The sequence below is a fragment of the Triturus cristatus genome, chromosome 1_2 (assembly GCF_964204655.1).
Source record: "Triturus cristatus chromosome 1_2, aTriCri1.1, whole genome shotgun sequence".
Classification (NCBI taxonomy): Eukaryota; Metazoa; Chordata; class Amphibia; order Caudata; family Salamandridae; genus Triturus; species Triturus cristatus.
The window spans coordinates 767,600,854-767,617,760 of record NC_140580.1 but is presented as its reverse complement, the minus strand read 5'-3'; the positions used below and the strand labels follow the sequence as shown (position 1 = coordinate 767,617,760).

The 16,907-nt window shown below is 46.9% G+C and overlaps 1 protein-coding gene across 1 annotated transcript in view; it reads right to left on the bottom strand.

The window, feature by feature from the left end:
* Positions 1–493: 493 nt before the first annotated feature.
* DRGX (dorsal root ganglia homeobox) overlaps positions 494–16,907 on the bottom strand; it is a 111,402-nt gene continuing 94,988 nt past the window's right edge. The window contains exon 7 of the mRNA XM_085615160.1: positions 494–1,052. Coding sequence (XP_085471286.1) covers positions 790–1,052 — 263 coding nt within the window. The 3' untranslated portion in view covers positions 494–789. The remainder of the gene's footprint in view (positions 1,053–16,907) is intronic.

The window sequence follows — 16,907 nt, the reverse complement described above, 5'->3', positions numbered from 1 at the left end:
GTGAAATAATACCATCACAGAATGTATTGGATTATGCCACATAATTTGCCTTTTCTTGCAGTGTATTTTTAGTTAACACTGACATAATTTGGTCCACTTTAGCTTCATAATCCCGGTCGCCCTGAGAATAATCTACTGTGTTGCAGCAGCCAGAAAAGGTAGACCTGTTGGCATACCTCATGTCTACATCTTTGCTAATGTGGAGCCCCAGCTTCATGACTTCAGTCATCACATCCTGCATGGCAAAACATGACCCCTATTGCACCAACCAATGGGCATCATTCCATTTCTGTATTGCACCGATCTCTGACTACAGGCACTCTACAGCTGTCGTCTTCCTCCAAAAACAATAGAGCTAGAAATACAGAAAATGTCAAACACGTGTGCTCTCTGCAACCACCAAAGGCAAAAGAGCCCAGACCAACTGCATTCAAACCAGAAGCCGCACAACCTCTTGTAAGTGACGACTAAGCAGATGCAGGCAAGAAGGACATCATTTAGGAGAAGATATATTTTGGTATTGCTCAAAAATAAAATCACATCAATATCACACAGCATTGTTTGAAGAATAAATAACATAAATACAGGAGCTGGAAGGAGAAACTTGAACGAGTCATGTGCCACTGGAGGGCAGTATCCATCAATGTTTACCCCCAACGGGGCTTCTTTGAGGACTTCTGTGGGACGTGCACAGAAATCCTGCAGGGCGCTGCTGGGCGCTGTGTTTATGTCCCCCACTTTTGTGTTTAGGGGAGAGGTGCATATTGCAAATATTGCTGCCGAAAATCTTCATAAGTTCTTGGCCCCCTGCGCCGAGTCCTTGCCCTGGGAGGGCGTGTCCTGGCAGATTTCAGGCCCAGCATTGGGTGGATGGTTGGGGCTGGTGCTGCTGGAAGGCAGAAGATTGGCTGACTGGAGGACCGCCTCAGAGTGTTCCCGCGCTTTCATGCGCAATGCTGCCACGCTGGCTGTGCGGTTACTCTGGCATCCATATGTGGGGAGGAAGGACAGCCCCATGGGGTCCGGGACACAACAGGAACAGATGGAGTTCCCTGATAGGAAGGAAGAAAGAAGGACACATTAGAAATGGCCTACAAGAAAGGGAGCACAAGGGGAGCATTAAGATTCTCCTAACAGGGATAGAAAGACTGAAGTCACTCAAAGGTGTGCACAGCATGCCTCTGCAAAATGATTTGCCACAAGGAGCTTCCCGGTTGGAGAAGTGGATGCACACATGATTCCAAAAAAGACGAGTACCCAGCAAAGAGACCTACATTCAGACACTCTTTCAAGAGAAAACAAAGCTGTGTGGGAGCATACTTTCTCCTTTATTATGAAATATAGATACATAGAGACATTACTGATCTAATATTTATTTAGCAAGCTCTATTCATAAGACAAACCCAGTCAACAAGGAAGTGATTGTGTAAAAGAACAAGACTGAGTTAAAAGCTAAGTAAAACCTTTGTGTTGTGTTATGTTAATGCTATGCTATGCTATAGGCACCCAAATAACGCATAAATATGCCCTTATAGCTATAAGTGCCTGATGTGCCTTTCCACACTATCCTTAAATTTCTATCACAGACCGACGTATGAATTGTTCTGTGATGATATGTTTTGGGTTTTGGATGTCTCTACGATTGATGGTAACATCTTAGTCAATAAGTTTTGGTCCTGCTAGGAGAGGTATGGCCGAAGGGCTTTACGAATTACTCATATATCTTTAAGGTCAGCAGCCTGCCTCTCAGCTACAGTTAGAGATGGTATAAGTATGGGGTTGATGGTAACGGTTGAGCGCTGTATTGTCCATGTGTGTGTGTGTATTTGTGTAATGTGTAACATATGGGTGTGTAATATTCTGTCAAATATATTCTTTGTGTTTCAGTTGTTTCTGTGGCATTAGCGCAATTGGCGTGTCAAAGTTTGCTTTATATCAGTTCCCCTGAAAGGGGTACGTATTAAACAAAATACGTTGGGATATACAGTGAAGGATACAATGAGTAAAGAAATTTAATTGCATTTACATATCGCTTACTAAAAAAGCACTTTTCGGCGAGTAGCACGCGACTCCGGAACCCAAAAAGGATTAGTAGTGAATTAGTATAGGGAGATATGAAATTAACTTGAGCAGTGGACATGTGAGTTTGTTATTTGGATCGAATAAGGATATTGGAGGGATAGACAAGGGAAGGGTTTGCATTTATATAGCGCCTGCTGCCCCTGATGAGGTGTTGAAGCACTTTTCAGCGAGTAGCACGCTACTTTGGAACCCAAAAAAAGATTAGTGGTGAATTAGTATAAGGAAATATGAAATTAATTTGATTGGTGGACATGTGAGTCTGTTATTTGAATTGAAAAAGTATAGTGGAGGGATAGAAGAGGGAAGGGTCGCGAAAGTGTTTATTTGGCAATCATAGATGGGGAAATAATCAAATGGAGGATGATTTCTTTTTAGAATGAACTTTTGGAGTGAAATATGCCCGTGAAATATTATAATTGGAGAAATCTTAAGTGAATAAAACATCCTTGAAAGTGGTATGCGTGTGTCTTTGTAACTGATGGGAGGCTCTTCAAGTTAATGGATATTAGCGCCTCCCACTGCCTCTGTGATAATTATACAATTATTCTCAGAGGAAGGAGTGATCTTGACCACCGCTTTGTTTGCGTCGCTTGTTGCGTCAGAAGTCGAAGCAGTGGTGATCTGATTGTAAATTAAAAAATCTAAAGAAATGTTTATTAAATTTCTTTATCAGAAAAAAGGGTAAAATCGTTTGTGAAAACCTTCGAAATCTGCAGGAAAATACTGTCACAAGATACATTACAATTTCTCTTCACTGCTTTCATATAGCTTTAACATTCCTGAAGTTTCTGTGCTGCCTTGGGCACATTTCTCCTCCTATGTAACCCTGGGCGGAAAACTACGCTACGCTTGTGAAGTTTGCGTAGTTTGTGCTACTTCGCGCTACACGAATTGCACGTAGCACAGTGCAAAATCGCGTACCGTAGCATAGTTGGCATTTTTTGCTCGCTCGTGGTCCTCAACGTCAAGTTGGCGACCGCGAGCGAGTAAAATGACATCCCGGCGAGACTTTTTCCTCGTTCGCGATCAGCAACCTCAAGTTGCCGATCGCGAGCGTGGAAAATAAACCGCCCGGCGAGATTCTCAATGCAGGTAGGTCAGGTTTCTCATTGCGAGTGGTCGCGTATGCTTGCGACCGCTCGCGATGAGAAACTACCAGTCCGCGTTGAGAAAGCTGCCGCTCGAGTAAAAATCTACTCTAGCGGCAGAAATCGACCACTTGCACTGTGCAAGATGCCATTTGCAATGATTGCACAGTGCGGACAAGCATCCAGCACTGTGCAATCATCGCGAACAGCGTACTACACAGTTCGCGTAGTGCTACGCGTATCTCGCATAGTGCGAAGTGCACTTCACGTAGCTACGCGTAGCGCTACTACGCAAACTACCCCCAGGGTTACTCCTATGTCCCTGTTGGACTTGTCCCTTCTTGCAGGGTCATCTTTGCCTTCCTCCTAGCCTTTTTTCTAACATGGTGTTGGTGGTTTTAGGACGCTGGGCACTTTAGCACTGGTTAGCAGGGCAGAGTGCGTGTGCTCTCTGCCCTCCATAGGCTTATATTGGGAACCCCACCCCTTATGGGATAACTCCTACATGGAATAAAATAAGTATGTCATGTTTGGTGTGTCTGGAATGGAAATAATAAATGCTGCGCAATGGTGTACGCAGATGTACTTTCACTATTTTAGCACTGTAGCACAAACACATGTTGAAATATGCAGTCCTTTAAGGACATCTCATATCTTTTAACTCCCCATGATGTCACTATGCACAGCTGTTCACATGGAATTCATGAATGACAGAGGGGGGAGTCAATCAAAAGAAGCTCAATTTTTGGAATTATTCTGTTTTTGTTGATTAATACAGAAAGGAAAGATACTGATTTCTGACAGTATTTATCTGTAAAAAAAATCTGTAAAACCGGAACACTGGACCTTTAAATATAATTCCTCTTTATTCTCCCTTCTGAAATTACAGGGCACTTGTAATGATAATGCCGAGGGGGAGGAGATTCCAGAGATTATTCCTAAAGAGGGCTTTAGGAAGATAATCTTCGAAGGAAGTTGTGAACCTTTTGCAGAACTTTTCTGTTCAAGTTTACCTTTTGCAGAATATTTGTCTGGAGTTTACCTTTTACGGAGTTTCTCTGTGCACAGTGGCACTGCATGTTAAAGGAACACTGGGGCATATCAGCAAGGGTCTACGATAATTATCGCTCCGTGATTTTAGCGCGAGGATAATTATCGCAGGCTAACGCTGGATTCTATCGCGGAGGTAGCGTGCTATCAGCAACGCTTATCTCCAAATCGATAGGAATCCATGCGTTAGCTGGAAAACAGTGTGATTATCGCTGGAAATCCAGCGATAATTGCACTGCGGCCAGCGATACCTTGCTGATAGGGCAGGGTGGTCTTAGCCATGTAATCCACCTTCCATTGGATATCATGGCTAAGTCAGATTACAAGCAGACGTAAGGAAAGTAGCGATAACTGTGGTTAGCGCTACTTTTCTTATCACTCTGCTTGTTTGCGTGCAGCTTGATAATTGAAGAAATGTCGGTTAGCGACATTTCTCCAGTTATTTTGGCACGGAACGCCCACTTTGCATCTCATTAGAGATGCAAAGCTGGGCGTTATTGTAAGGGGCGCTAAATCAGCAAAAACGCGATAGCGTGTCTTTGCTGATAAGGCGCTGAAATTATTGCCGCTTTTCGCCTGAAAACGGACGCAAAAGCGGAGATAATTTCATAGCGCCGCCTTGCTGATATGCCCCACTGTTCTCTGCAAATTGCAAGTTAAACTGAAACAGTATTTTCAGAGCAAAATGCGTTGATATGCAACAAAATCTGAATAAAAGTTGGGATTTTCCTGCAGAGCGCAAAAACAAACCATTCTGCAACCTTCGCGAACTTCTGAAGTTGTCCATAGAACTTCACAAGATTAGAAGAAACAAACCTTGCAAACCCACTCCGGCTCTACCAAAAAGTGCTTAGCAGTGACTGCTAAAACGTGTGTGCTATACAAAACCTCGTGCAAAAACTTACATTTAAAGGACGAGCTCCACTTTCGCGAGAATAAGAGTGACCTCTATAGATTTTCGCTTATCTCGCAGCCCATTACCTGATCCGAAAAAAGAGGGTTCTCTACACTCCTGCATTAGATGTACGGCTAGACTAATTTACCAGTGAAAACCTCCTCCAGTAATATTATATGCAGCAGGAAAGCCTTCCTGAGATGGTCTAAGCCCAGGTTGCTCCTGAGCCGAGGGGTCCCTCTTCTGGTACACATAAGGTATTACAAACACACGAAGCTCAATGTGCTGTATAAGGAGCACAGATAGGGGATACTCACACCAATGCAACAACAGAAAACATTAGGACGAACAGCAATACCAAAATGTTTTACCTTGGTAGGAATAAATTAAGTAAGGATAACTTATCTTACTAATTTATCTTACATTCTAATTAAAGCCTACTCTTCCTAAGGACTGGTTTACCTCTTGTTTACCACGTTTTAAAATGAAATCCTACTTCCAGGTCCTTTGGTACAAGTATTGTGATTTCAATATTAAATGTGCTTTATTTATTTTTGTACAGTTTTTTTTTTACAGTTTTATATAGCGCGAACTTGACCCGAATCGGGTATCAGAGCGACATAGCACCAGTTGCATTACATGAGGACACATTAATTCTTTTGTTAGGCACGGGGAGATTTAGGGGCATATCATCAAGCCCCGGAGATAAAATTGTCGCAGCTTTAGCGTCCGTTTTCGGACGGAAAGTAGCGATAATTTTATCGCCTAATCAGCCCTTTCTCCCAACGCCCATCTTTGCATCTCTAATGAGATGCAAAGTGGCCGTTCCTGCCCTGACATAACTGGAGAAATGTCGCTAAGCGACATTTCTCCAATTATCAATGGGCACACTAACCTGCAGAGCGACAAGCAAAGTAGCGATAACCTCTGTTATCGCTACTTTCCTTACGCCTGGTTCAAAACTGACTTAGCCATGATATCCTATGTAAGGTGGATATCATGGCTAAGTATGCCTTGCCCTATCAGCAAGTTATCGCTAAACCTTGTGCGATTATCGCTGTATTTCCAGCTATAATCGCACAATTGGCAGCTTGCGCTCTGAATTTTATCGCTTTGGAGATAAGCGTTGCTGATAGCACGCTATCTCCGCGATAAAATTCAGAGTTGGCCGGCGATAATTATCCTCGCGCTAAGAGCGCTGAGCGATAATTATCACATGTCCTTGATGATATGCCCCTTGGTGATTTGCCCAGAATCATAGGATGTTCAGCGCCTCTATTTTGCTCATTCACGTGCTTAGAGAGCTCGCACAGCTCTCAGACTAATCCTACTGTCCTATTATAGAAAATCCTCTGGTGCGCAGCAAGTGTTTGCTCCTGCTTTTTGTACTCCATGGGCACTTAAGTATTACAAAAGGAGCCACAGATGCTTGTGCGACCCATTCTGTAATCCAGATTGCACCAGTGCTAAATGTGCACCTGCACGATCTCAATGGATCATACCTCATTTGCATAGGGGCGTGGCCACAGGCAAATTAGAAAATCCTCTTTGTTTGTGCATGTGGCTTATAAGAGATGCAGGTGCAGAGGCACAGCGGCTGTCACAGCGGCTGTCACTAGGTGCTACAGAGCCACAACTAGGTGAAGTACAGTGTGCCTCCCCGAGGACACCCCTTGGAAGGGAGCAAAAAGGGGGTCCGAAGGAAACCCTTAGGCATTAGCCTTCAGACAGGTGCATTTAGGCGGTTGTAGTCATTCACTGCACTTGCTCGCAAGTTGGATTGCGACATCCCTTTGAAATGGAGGCCAGATGATTGCCTCCGGTGAAATGCGAACTGATGGCTTGAAACTGCTGGTCTGCCTTTCAAAAAGGTGGTGTGGTGGTGTTCCCAGTGCATGTGTGAATTCGCGCCCTCACTGGAACCAACATATTTGCTGTGATGTAGCACACTGTTTGACTCTACACCTGCCACACAAACTTAAATGTGCTCAGTGCGTTGTATCCCATAAGACATCCCTGGACTCCAAGAGATTGTGCGACTCAGTCTGCATTCTCATTTAAGAAAAATTCAAATATATTAATGAGAAAAAGAAAACCTGCTTGCTAATTTGAATACGAAGAATGAAAACAAGGCGCTGTCATATCCCGGCGGGTCCACTCAGCCTTTCATCCATCTGAGGTCGATAAAATGAGTACCATTGAGTTGGGTAACAACAAACATCTGTTATTCAGCGCCAAGATACCCGTAGTGGTGAACGTGCGCTTTACAAATACTTATGTTATGTGTTATGTTGAGATACAGGTGACCAGTTTCATCATATGACAGGGTTCACATATGACTCCATCTTGGTAGGACTATTCACTTCGTGATTGGACCTTTTCTTTTACACTTGTGTCAATGGGACTGTTAGTCCAGCCAGTTCCAGAATACACAGATGTATTAAATCTAAGGCCAGGGCTGGATTTAGGTTCCCAGTCTTACCAGGCAGTCTTCTAACGAGTCTGAAAGAAATTACATCAGACCTACTCCGCTACACAGAGAAGACTGGGTTTAGCCAGCAAAGTTCACTTTTTGTATGCTTTAGTGTGTGTTCCTATTTCATTTGTTCACTTGTTCAAAATTACGACCATAAACCCAGAAAAACTGAATTTGTGGTCCAGGAGACAGTTGAATTGCATTTCATTTAATTAGTTTGACTTTTAGCATGTTGGAAGAATAAACTTCTAAATGTGTGTGGAGGCCTGGAAACAGAAATACCACACACAACAGGGGGCATATCATCAAGGACCGGTGATAATTATCGCTAAGCGCACTTAGCGCTAGGATAATTATCGCCGGGTAACGTGGAATTTTATCGCTGAGATAGCGTGCTATTAGCAACGCTTATCTCAAAAGCGATAAAATTCCAAGCACTAACTGCCAAATGGGAGATTATCGCTGGAAATCCAGCGATAATCTCACAAAGTTTGGTGATAGCTTGATGATAGGGCAAGGCATACTTAGCCATGATATCCACCTTACATAGGATATCATGGCTAAGTCAGTCTTGTAGCAGGCGTAAGGAAAGTAGCGATAACAGAGGTTATCGTTATTGTTCTTGCCGCTATGCTTCTTAGCGTGAGGCTTGATGATAGGAGAAATGTCGCTTAGCGACATTTCTCCCGTTATTCTGGGAAGGAACGCCCACTTTGCATCTCATTAGAGATGCAAAGCTGGGCGTTAAGGGAAAGGGTGAAGAAGCATGGATTCACGCGTTAGCGTGTCCTTGCTAATAGGGCGTTAAACGGACGCAAAAGCGGCGATAATTTTTTATCGCCTCGATGATGATTTGCCCCCAGATGCTTTAACTGGAGCTGCAGTTTAGCAAGCAGATGATACAAATCAAAGTGCAATCAATTCAATGAGACTAAACATTTGATTTACATTGAAAAGCGTCCCAGAATACAGTTGTTGTGCATCTCTTTGTTCCTGCTTGTTGCATGCAGAAACGAAGACTGCAAGCAAGTAACCCTTCCACTTGTCAAGATGTTTAAATTTGGAAGGCTTTTTTTACAAGTAGGCCTGTGAAGCATACGATATTTACCAACTGTAGTGAAAATTTCCCTAAGCCACGGGTAATACAAATGTAGGTAATATTATATGTAGCGATGATGTCATGCTGATGAATACAAAACCAACTAGTCTTCAACGTGTTATGTCCTGACTCCACCCATATGCTAAAAAGCATCATTTTATGATATACGGGCAGAGATTGTCTTCTCCTATTTATAACTGGTATGTGCATCGAAACATAAGAAAGTCGGGTCGGACTCGGCTATAAGGCAATCAGGCAGTGCCGGGTGTGCTGGTCTGACAGATCAGTGTGCGGGTGGTGTGTTAGCAGTTGTGGGCCGGTTTTATGGCCAGTTGGGCCACTTTTTTTTTCTTTCTTTCATTTTTTTTTCTATTGTTTTTATTAACCATTAAACACATGCTTCAGTGAAATATTGCAGTATACATAGTATGTGGTTTGGCATACACAATTACATAGCAGTATCCGTAGTTCAAACTTTCCAGTGGCCTGCTTTCCCAACCAACATGGCGTAGGGTACAACCAATCCACATGTGAGATTACCACTTTTTTTAAGCAATTTGCTTCACTAACAGGGGCCACTTTTATTATGGTGCCCAGGTGTATTTTTTTCTCAGTCCAACCCTGTTGGTGAGGGTGTTCTCCTATTAGGACCTTGGAGTTATACTCACGCATAAAATGAATTTCCGTCTTCAGATCCAACATCCAGCTGCAAAAAGGGACTTCTCTGTGTGCAGCTATTGGATCAGTCTATAACTCACTCCACAAACCTTTCGCCAAAGTATCTCAGCTTCTTTAGTTCATTTGGAAATGATTCTCACGAGGAGAACGTTTATAGCTCGTGGAGCCATTATGAGATGGGGATACAAAATTAATAATGCAGCTCCCTCTTCACTAAGAGCAATAATTAAGAACGAGATGGAGTTGGATAAGCTGAAATGGACTGCAATACTTAGAATTTGGGGCCTCATTTACAAAAAAATGACCCAGAGCGACAATGGAAGTTATTTTGCAGCGCCGACCTGCGTCCTTTTAAAAGGACAGGGATCGGTCATATTAACAACAATATGACGCATCCGTGTGCTTTCCCCTGCGCTGGTGTACAATGGGCTGACCTGTGCCAGCGCAGGCACCTTTGCATCATGTTGTAAAGATGCCTGTGCTGCGGGAATGATTGTTTTTATGCAGGAAGCAACACCTTCCTGCACAAAAACATAATTGATGGTCTTTTCCTCTTTCTATGGGTGCTACAGAATGCTGCATGGATAGAAAGAGGGAAAAACGAGGAGAAACACAAGTATTTCTCCTCGTTGTGTGACTTCTACGGCTCCTCTGGGGAGGTATAGGATTCTGACGCATTCCCTATTTTACAAAACTTTTTAAACGTAGGAATGTCAGGCTCAATGGCTGTCGCGTGGAAACATGCAAAACAACACTCATGGACCGCCCCTTTCACGCAGAGTTATGTGTGAAAGGGGACCATATTTACAAGGCCCTTGGTGTATGTCTTTGCACAATTAGGCATGCGACCTGAGTACAACATCGGTTGTATGCCCAAAAGTTCATTTTCAGAATTCATCAAAAAAGTGACTGAGAACAAGTCTTTTTTTCTTATGAATCATAAATAACAGATTTATTTACAATTTGAGAACAAATGGATGATCCCTTCAGGTTACGATGTCAAAGTGGTACAGAAATAAGAATCTTAATTTTGTGTATTGGGTTTGCGTGCGTGTGTTGTGTATTGGACCTGTGTTTGTGCGCATGTCGGAATGTCTGGGCAGTGTTATGTGGGATTGTTTGATTGTATTTGTGTTCGTGTGTCTGTGTGCTCAGAGTGTGTTCGTGGGTTTGTATTTGTGTGTTATCCGAGCGTGTTTACAGACTCGCTTGTTCTTGCGATTGTGTGTCTACCCGTTGTGTCTGGGCGTGTCTCCGAGGCTCGAGTGTGGTGTACTGTGTTTGTGTCTATTAGCCGAATTCCCCGTATGAACAACAATGGCTGCTGCAGGCTGCACATTGCTAATTTTAGATCAGGGGAACACTTAAGTGCTGAAAGTTCCTCCAATCAATGGGATACATTTAATCCTTTAAAAGTAATCTTCACTCGATGGATGAAAGGAAATCAAATATTTATCAGTCTCCAGGACCAAATTGAGCTCTTGGCTTAATAATTAGATCAGTTATTACGCCCTCGCCCTCCTCCCTGAAATCACAGTTCAGCAGCCAGCTGCCCAGAGCCTGGCACTGCTGAATAATTCACCCAGCAGAACCGCACGGCTGGTGCCCGACACCAGCTGCATGGTGAGCATCTCACACCAACTGCACGACTGATGTCAGACACCAGCAGCATGGTAAACATCTCACACCAACTGCACGACTGATGCCTGACACTGACTGCACATCTGATGTCTGACACCAGCTGCATGGTGAGCATCTCACACCAACTGCACGACTGATGTCTGACACCAGCAGCATGGTAAACATCTCACACCAACTGCACGACTGATGCCTGACACTGACTGCACATCTGATGTCTGACACCAGCTGCATGGTGAGCATCTCACACCAACTGCACGACTGATGTCTGACACCAGCAGCATGGTAAACATCTCACACCAACTGCACGACTGATGCCTGACACTGACTGCACATCTGATGTCTGACACCAACTGCATGGTGAGCATCTCACACCAACTGTACGATTGATCACTGACACTAGTTGGATGGTGAACATCTCACACCAACTGCACAACTCATGCCTGACACCAGCTGCACGACTGATGTCTGACACCAACTGCATGGTGAGCATCTCACACCAACTGCACAACTGATGCCTGACACCAGCTGCAGAAGTGAAGCCTGACACCGACTGCGCAGTTGATGACTGACAACAACTGCACGACTGATGCCTGACACCGACTGCGCAGCTGATGACTGGCAAAATGAACAGCTATTGCCTGGCTGCATGGTTAATGGCAGGCACCGACTGCACAGATAACACCTCACACCAACTGTACGGTTAATGACTGGCATCGACTTCATTATGAATGACTGATACCAACTGTATTGTTAAGGACTGTCACCAACAGCACAGGTAATGACTTACTCCAATTGCACAGCTGATGGCTGACACCATCTGCACACTAGTGCCTGAAAACGACTGCATGTCTGATGCCTGACACCAACTGCACGGTTGATGACTGACACCAGCTGAGTAGCAAATATCTGACACCAATTGAATGACTAAAGACTGACATCAACCGTACAGCCAATGACTGACACCAACTGCATGGCCATTCCATCACACCAACTGCACAGCCAATGACTGACACTGACTGCACGACCAATGAACGACACCAACTGAATGGCTAATGACTGATACCAACTGCACAGCCAATGACTGACACTGACTGCACGACTAATGAACGACACCAACTGAATGGCTAATGACTGATACCAACTGCACAGTCAATGACTGACACCAATTGCACTGCCAATGACTGACAACAACTGCATGGCTGATGACTGGCACAAACTACAAGGCAGATGACTGATGCAAATGTCTCTATTAATGACCGGTTCAGACTGCAGGACTATTGCTTGGCACTGACTACATGGCTCAAGCCTGACGCTGACTGCACAGCTAATGCCTGACACCACCTGCACAGCGAATGACTGACACCAAATGCATGGCTAATGACTGCTATCATCTGCACAGCTAATGTCTGAAGCAGACCACCCTACTAGCGGCTGACACAAATGGTACAGCATATTTATGGCACAAATTCACTAGCCAATGTCGGGAACCACCAACATGGAATTTGCCTGCATCAACTGCAAGACAAAACCAGACACTAACAGCACATCTGCTCCCTAAACCCATCTAAATGGATACTACCTGACAGCAACGGCATGAGTAACACCTTAAACTAACTGAACACACAGCCAATGCTTGGAATCTCTGACAATGTGGCTAATGTCTGGCAATAAGTGCACAGTTAGGGGCAGATTTAATTAGAATCCATGCAACGCAGTGCAGCAAGGCAAGCTGCTGCGCTGCACTGCATAAAAGGGAGAGAGCTGAAGAGCACTATATCTACTAAGATATGTCTCTCTTCAGCTCTCTGCTTGCACTGGCACACTTGAGGCTGCCTAGAGCCAACCCAAGCACACGTGGGCAGTGGTGCAAGGGTGCATGCGTTACAGGCAGGATTGATACCATCCTGCACAAAAACAATTCTTAGAGGTACATTCATCTTTCTATGTGTGCTGCAGAAGGCATTACATGTGGAAAGAGGAATTAACAAGGAGAAATAAAGATATTTCTCCTCGTTACAACTCACTTGGGAAGGTGTAGCATTTTGACTCATTCCCAAGTGTACAAGTCTTTGTAAAGCTTCGACTGCACCAAAATCCATAGGTGGATACATGGGAAAGCCTGTGTCTCACTCATGGATCGCCTCCCCGATGCAAGGTAATACAACGCAGCACTATGCGCTGCATTGTGTAACTTTGTATTCACTAAACCAGGCAAAGTAGCTTTGCCTAGCTTAATAAATACCAAAAATGACTGTGTCAGAGCTTCGCCACAACAGGACACAAAATCATAGGAAATATGGTCCATAATGTCTGCCACGACCCACACAGTTCATCCCTGACAAAACGTGAAAGGACTATGTTTCACACCAACATATCTGGTATTACCCCCAGGTCCCTTATGTCCTCGTCCCATTCATTCCTAAGTGGAGATAACCATCTCCCGGCAGAAGAAAAAAGATCAGAAGAATGCTGGGACACTAACCCCGCCCCTCACACCGGGAGTACATAAGGGGTACTTACCCAGCATTCCGCCTGTTCTTTTTTTCTGTCTGTCGACAGTATGGTCATGGATGCTGGGGCTGCTCCTGCTGGGCTGGGGTGGCGTGCACTTCTTCTCTCCTCCCCTCGCCTGGCTGCCTGGCTTTGCGGGTGGGGGGGAGGGGGGGTATGTTGCTCAGTCTCCCGGCCTGCCAGGCTTGCTGGGAGTCAGGGTTGTTCCTGGCTGGATTCCTTTTTACCGGCCCTTTGCGGCTGGTGCGCCGCCTCCCGGTTGCTTCCGGATCGCAGTGCTCGTCTTCCTGTGGCCTGGCCGGGTGGAAGTCGCGCTGCGCTTGCTCCCTTGGATTCCGGCTGGATGTCGGAGTGGGGACCTTGTTTTTGTTGGTGTTTCAGCCCCCACTCCGGGTAAGTACGGGTTGGCTTTCTGTTTCTCTGCTTTCCTGCATTGCGTTGTTAATGCATTGGCATGCTTTCAGCCTAGTTGAACAGACAGTGGGTCAATGGTTCATATCTCGGTTGCCTGATGGCTGAAATGGACTGAGCGCTGCACATTGTCCATCTGGTGTTGTACTGATCACACTTGTACACTGGCTTAGGCTCCCACTTCAGACACGATCGCCGTTTCTACTTGGGACGCAAGGCGCCTGGTGTCGGGGTGTTCATTGTTTCTGCAGTCCTTCGTAGTCTCTCTGCATTACCTGTTGTGTATGCTGCGTTTCTTCCCTGCTGGATCTCCGAGCAACGGGCCGGCGCACGCGCGTCCCCTTCCTGTGGTGCTCGCAGGCTCTGGGGGGCTCAGGGTTCTCTGGCACTCTTCCCCCCTCAACCCCCCGACCTCTGGCGGTGTTAGTGCCTTTCTCTCTGACTTCTTCACGGTCTGCGCTGCTGCTTGCTGAACCTGCTGCGTTTCGGTGTGTGTCCTTGTTTACTGCTGTGCCCGGCTCGGCATTCTGTGCTGTCTTGTTGATTCTGGTGAGGTTTTTTCCTGGACATTGCTGCAGGCTCGGCTGTCCTTGGGATGTGTCTGGGTGCCCCGCTGCCGCCGGGCATGTTGCGCTGCTCTGTTGCGGTTTAGCGCTTCTTATGTTGCCCGTAGTGGTTGGTTTCCTTTTTTATCACTACTGGGGCTCGGTTCTTTGGCCCTGTTTCAGCTTCTGTCGGTCTGTGGGGCTCCCTCAGTTTGGCTTCGGGTCAGGTACCGGGACTGTGGTGAGTATTGCTTTTGCGGAGTCCTCACCTGTCCCTCGAGAGCTTTGTTCTTGTTCTGTGTGGGGGATGTTTTCATGACGATTCACTCCTGCTGGTGTTTTTCTGGCGCACTGGCGGGGAGCCTCCTGTACTCTTGCACCTGGGCAGGTTGTTGCAGTCGCATTCCATCTTCTGGGCCTTGAACGGGGTTGATTGTCTCCCTGGTCGGCTGGATGTTGGTTTGTGGGTTGTGGCATGTTCCTTGCTCGCACTTCGGTCTACTTTCTCACTGGGCTGCCTTGCATGGTTGTTCCGGTGTGTGTTTTCAGTTGCGAGGGGGGGTGCTTGTTTTTGGATGCCTCCCCTCCTGAATGCCGCGGTACTCCTCTGCTGTGGCCCTGTTCTTTTTGCCACTGTCCGTTTGTTGGCAGGCTGTCTTTGTGAAGGCCGGGTTGGCTTTCTGGGCCCATGTGTCCGGTGTTTTTTCCGTCTGGGCCCCCGGTGTTGCTGGTCTGTGGGCACCTGGTCTCGTCTACTCCCGGCCCTGGCCTGGACTTGGCATTCCCTGTGTCTCTGATGAGGTGCTCTGGGCGCTGGTTCCTCATGTTGCCTTTGGTGGGTCTCTGCCCGTGGCTTGTCCTGGAGGGTGTGCCTGTGGCTGTAGTGCTGGTTGTTGTCTCTGCTATCCTGCTGCTGTCCTGGCTCACGTGGTTCCGTTCCATGTCGCCTTTGCCTGCGATTCTGCCTGGCTCTTCTTGATGCTCTGATTTATGCTGCGTTTTTGCCCTGGTTCTCTGCTGGCCCTACGTTCGGGCAGAGTGTTGGGGTTCCTTGGCTGGGTCCTGTGCCTTGGGGTTGCTGGTCCTGGCCTCCGGAGTTTTACCTGTGGCCTTTGCTCCCTGGGGTCGGCTTCTCTCCTACTTGGGGTCGCCCGCCTGGGTTTTCAGGTTGGGGTTGTTTCCTCTTTTCTACTTCCCCGGGCTGCTGGAGGGCACTGTGGTGCTGGTCTGGCCTCCTTTCTGGGTCTGTCCCCCTTGCCAGTGTGCTTTGGGGGGCCCTGGACGGCCCTCTCTGGTCCCTGCTGCTGAGTGGGGTTCTGGACGCTTCGCCTACTCTGGTGCCTCGGTTGCTTCTGGCTTCCCCTGGGGTGTCTTGTGTTTAGCCTGCTGGCTGGTGGATCTGCCTCTTCCTTCGGCCTTTCCTCCCTGCTTCTTCTGGTCTCGTCTGGTGTCAGTGGTGCTTCTGGGTGGGCACTTTTTGATGCCTGGTTGGATTTCCCAGGGTCTGTTGGCCTCCGCTGGGTCTCTTCTGACCTGCTGTGTTCTTCTTTGGCTTGGTTCGCTGCAGGGTGGGGGGGCTTGTCCCTGCCCTTTCTGGTGGTTCTTTTTGCCAGGGTTGTGCCTCAGCTTTTCCCTGTGCTCATGTTGTTCTGGGGACAGTGTTTTGGTCGCTCCTGGTCTGCAGGCTTGCAGCTGCTTCTGCTTGACCTTTTGCGGTGCCTCCTTGTGGTTGCCTGTTGCCTTCGGCCTTCCTCCCTGTTGGCTCCTGTTCTTGGCTGGTCTGCTGGTTTCTGTTTGGTCCGATCTGCTCGGGGTTGCCTGGTTGCGCTCTTGCTGCGGTCCTGGACTGCCTGATGGGGCTGTGTTGGGGGTTCGTTGTGTGGCCTGCCACTTCTTTTGCTGGTGTCTTTTCTGCCTGTGGGGTGGCTTGTCCCTCTGCTATCGGGTTCTGGTCTTTGTGGGTGTGGTGTACTCCTGCCGTTGTGGCCTCTTGGCCCTGTTTGGGTCTGTCACTCGCTCCTGTTTTCCCCTAGTCTGGGGATTTCGTTTGGGTGACGCCGGGGCTGCTTGCTCTCTGGCCTGTGCTCTGCTGGGGCCTTCCCTTCTTTGGCCTTCCCCCAGTTATGGGTTGGGCCTTCGGATCCTTCTGGTTGGACGGGTTACTTGGCTTTGGCTTCCCGGCTGCTGTGTCCTCAGTTGCCGTTTTCTGCCCTGGCTTTTGTTGCTTCTGTGGTCGGGATGTTTTTTTGGTGTTGCCTCTCTCCTGGTAGGTTGGGGTTTCTTTGCTGTGTTGTTTGGGCCTGTCCCGCTCCTTCGGGGCCTTTCTGGGTTGTCGGCCCTCGGTCTTTGTTGGCCTATGTGTTTTTTGCCACTGCCTTTTGCTGGTGTTGGCTCCCTTGGGTTTCCCTTGCTCTGGTCTTGGGTTCTCAGG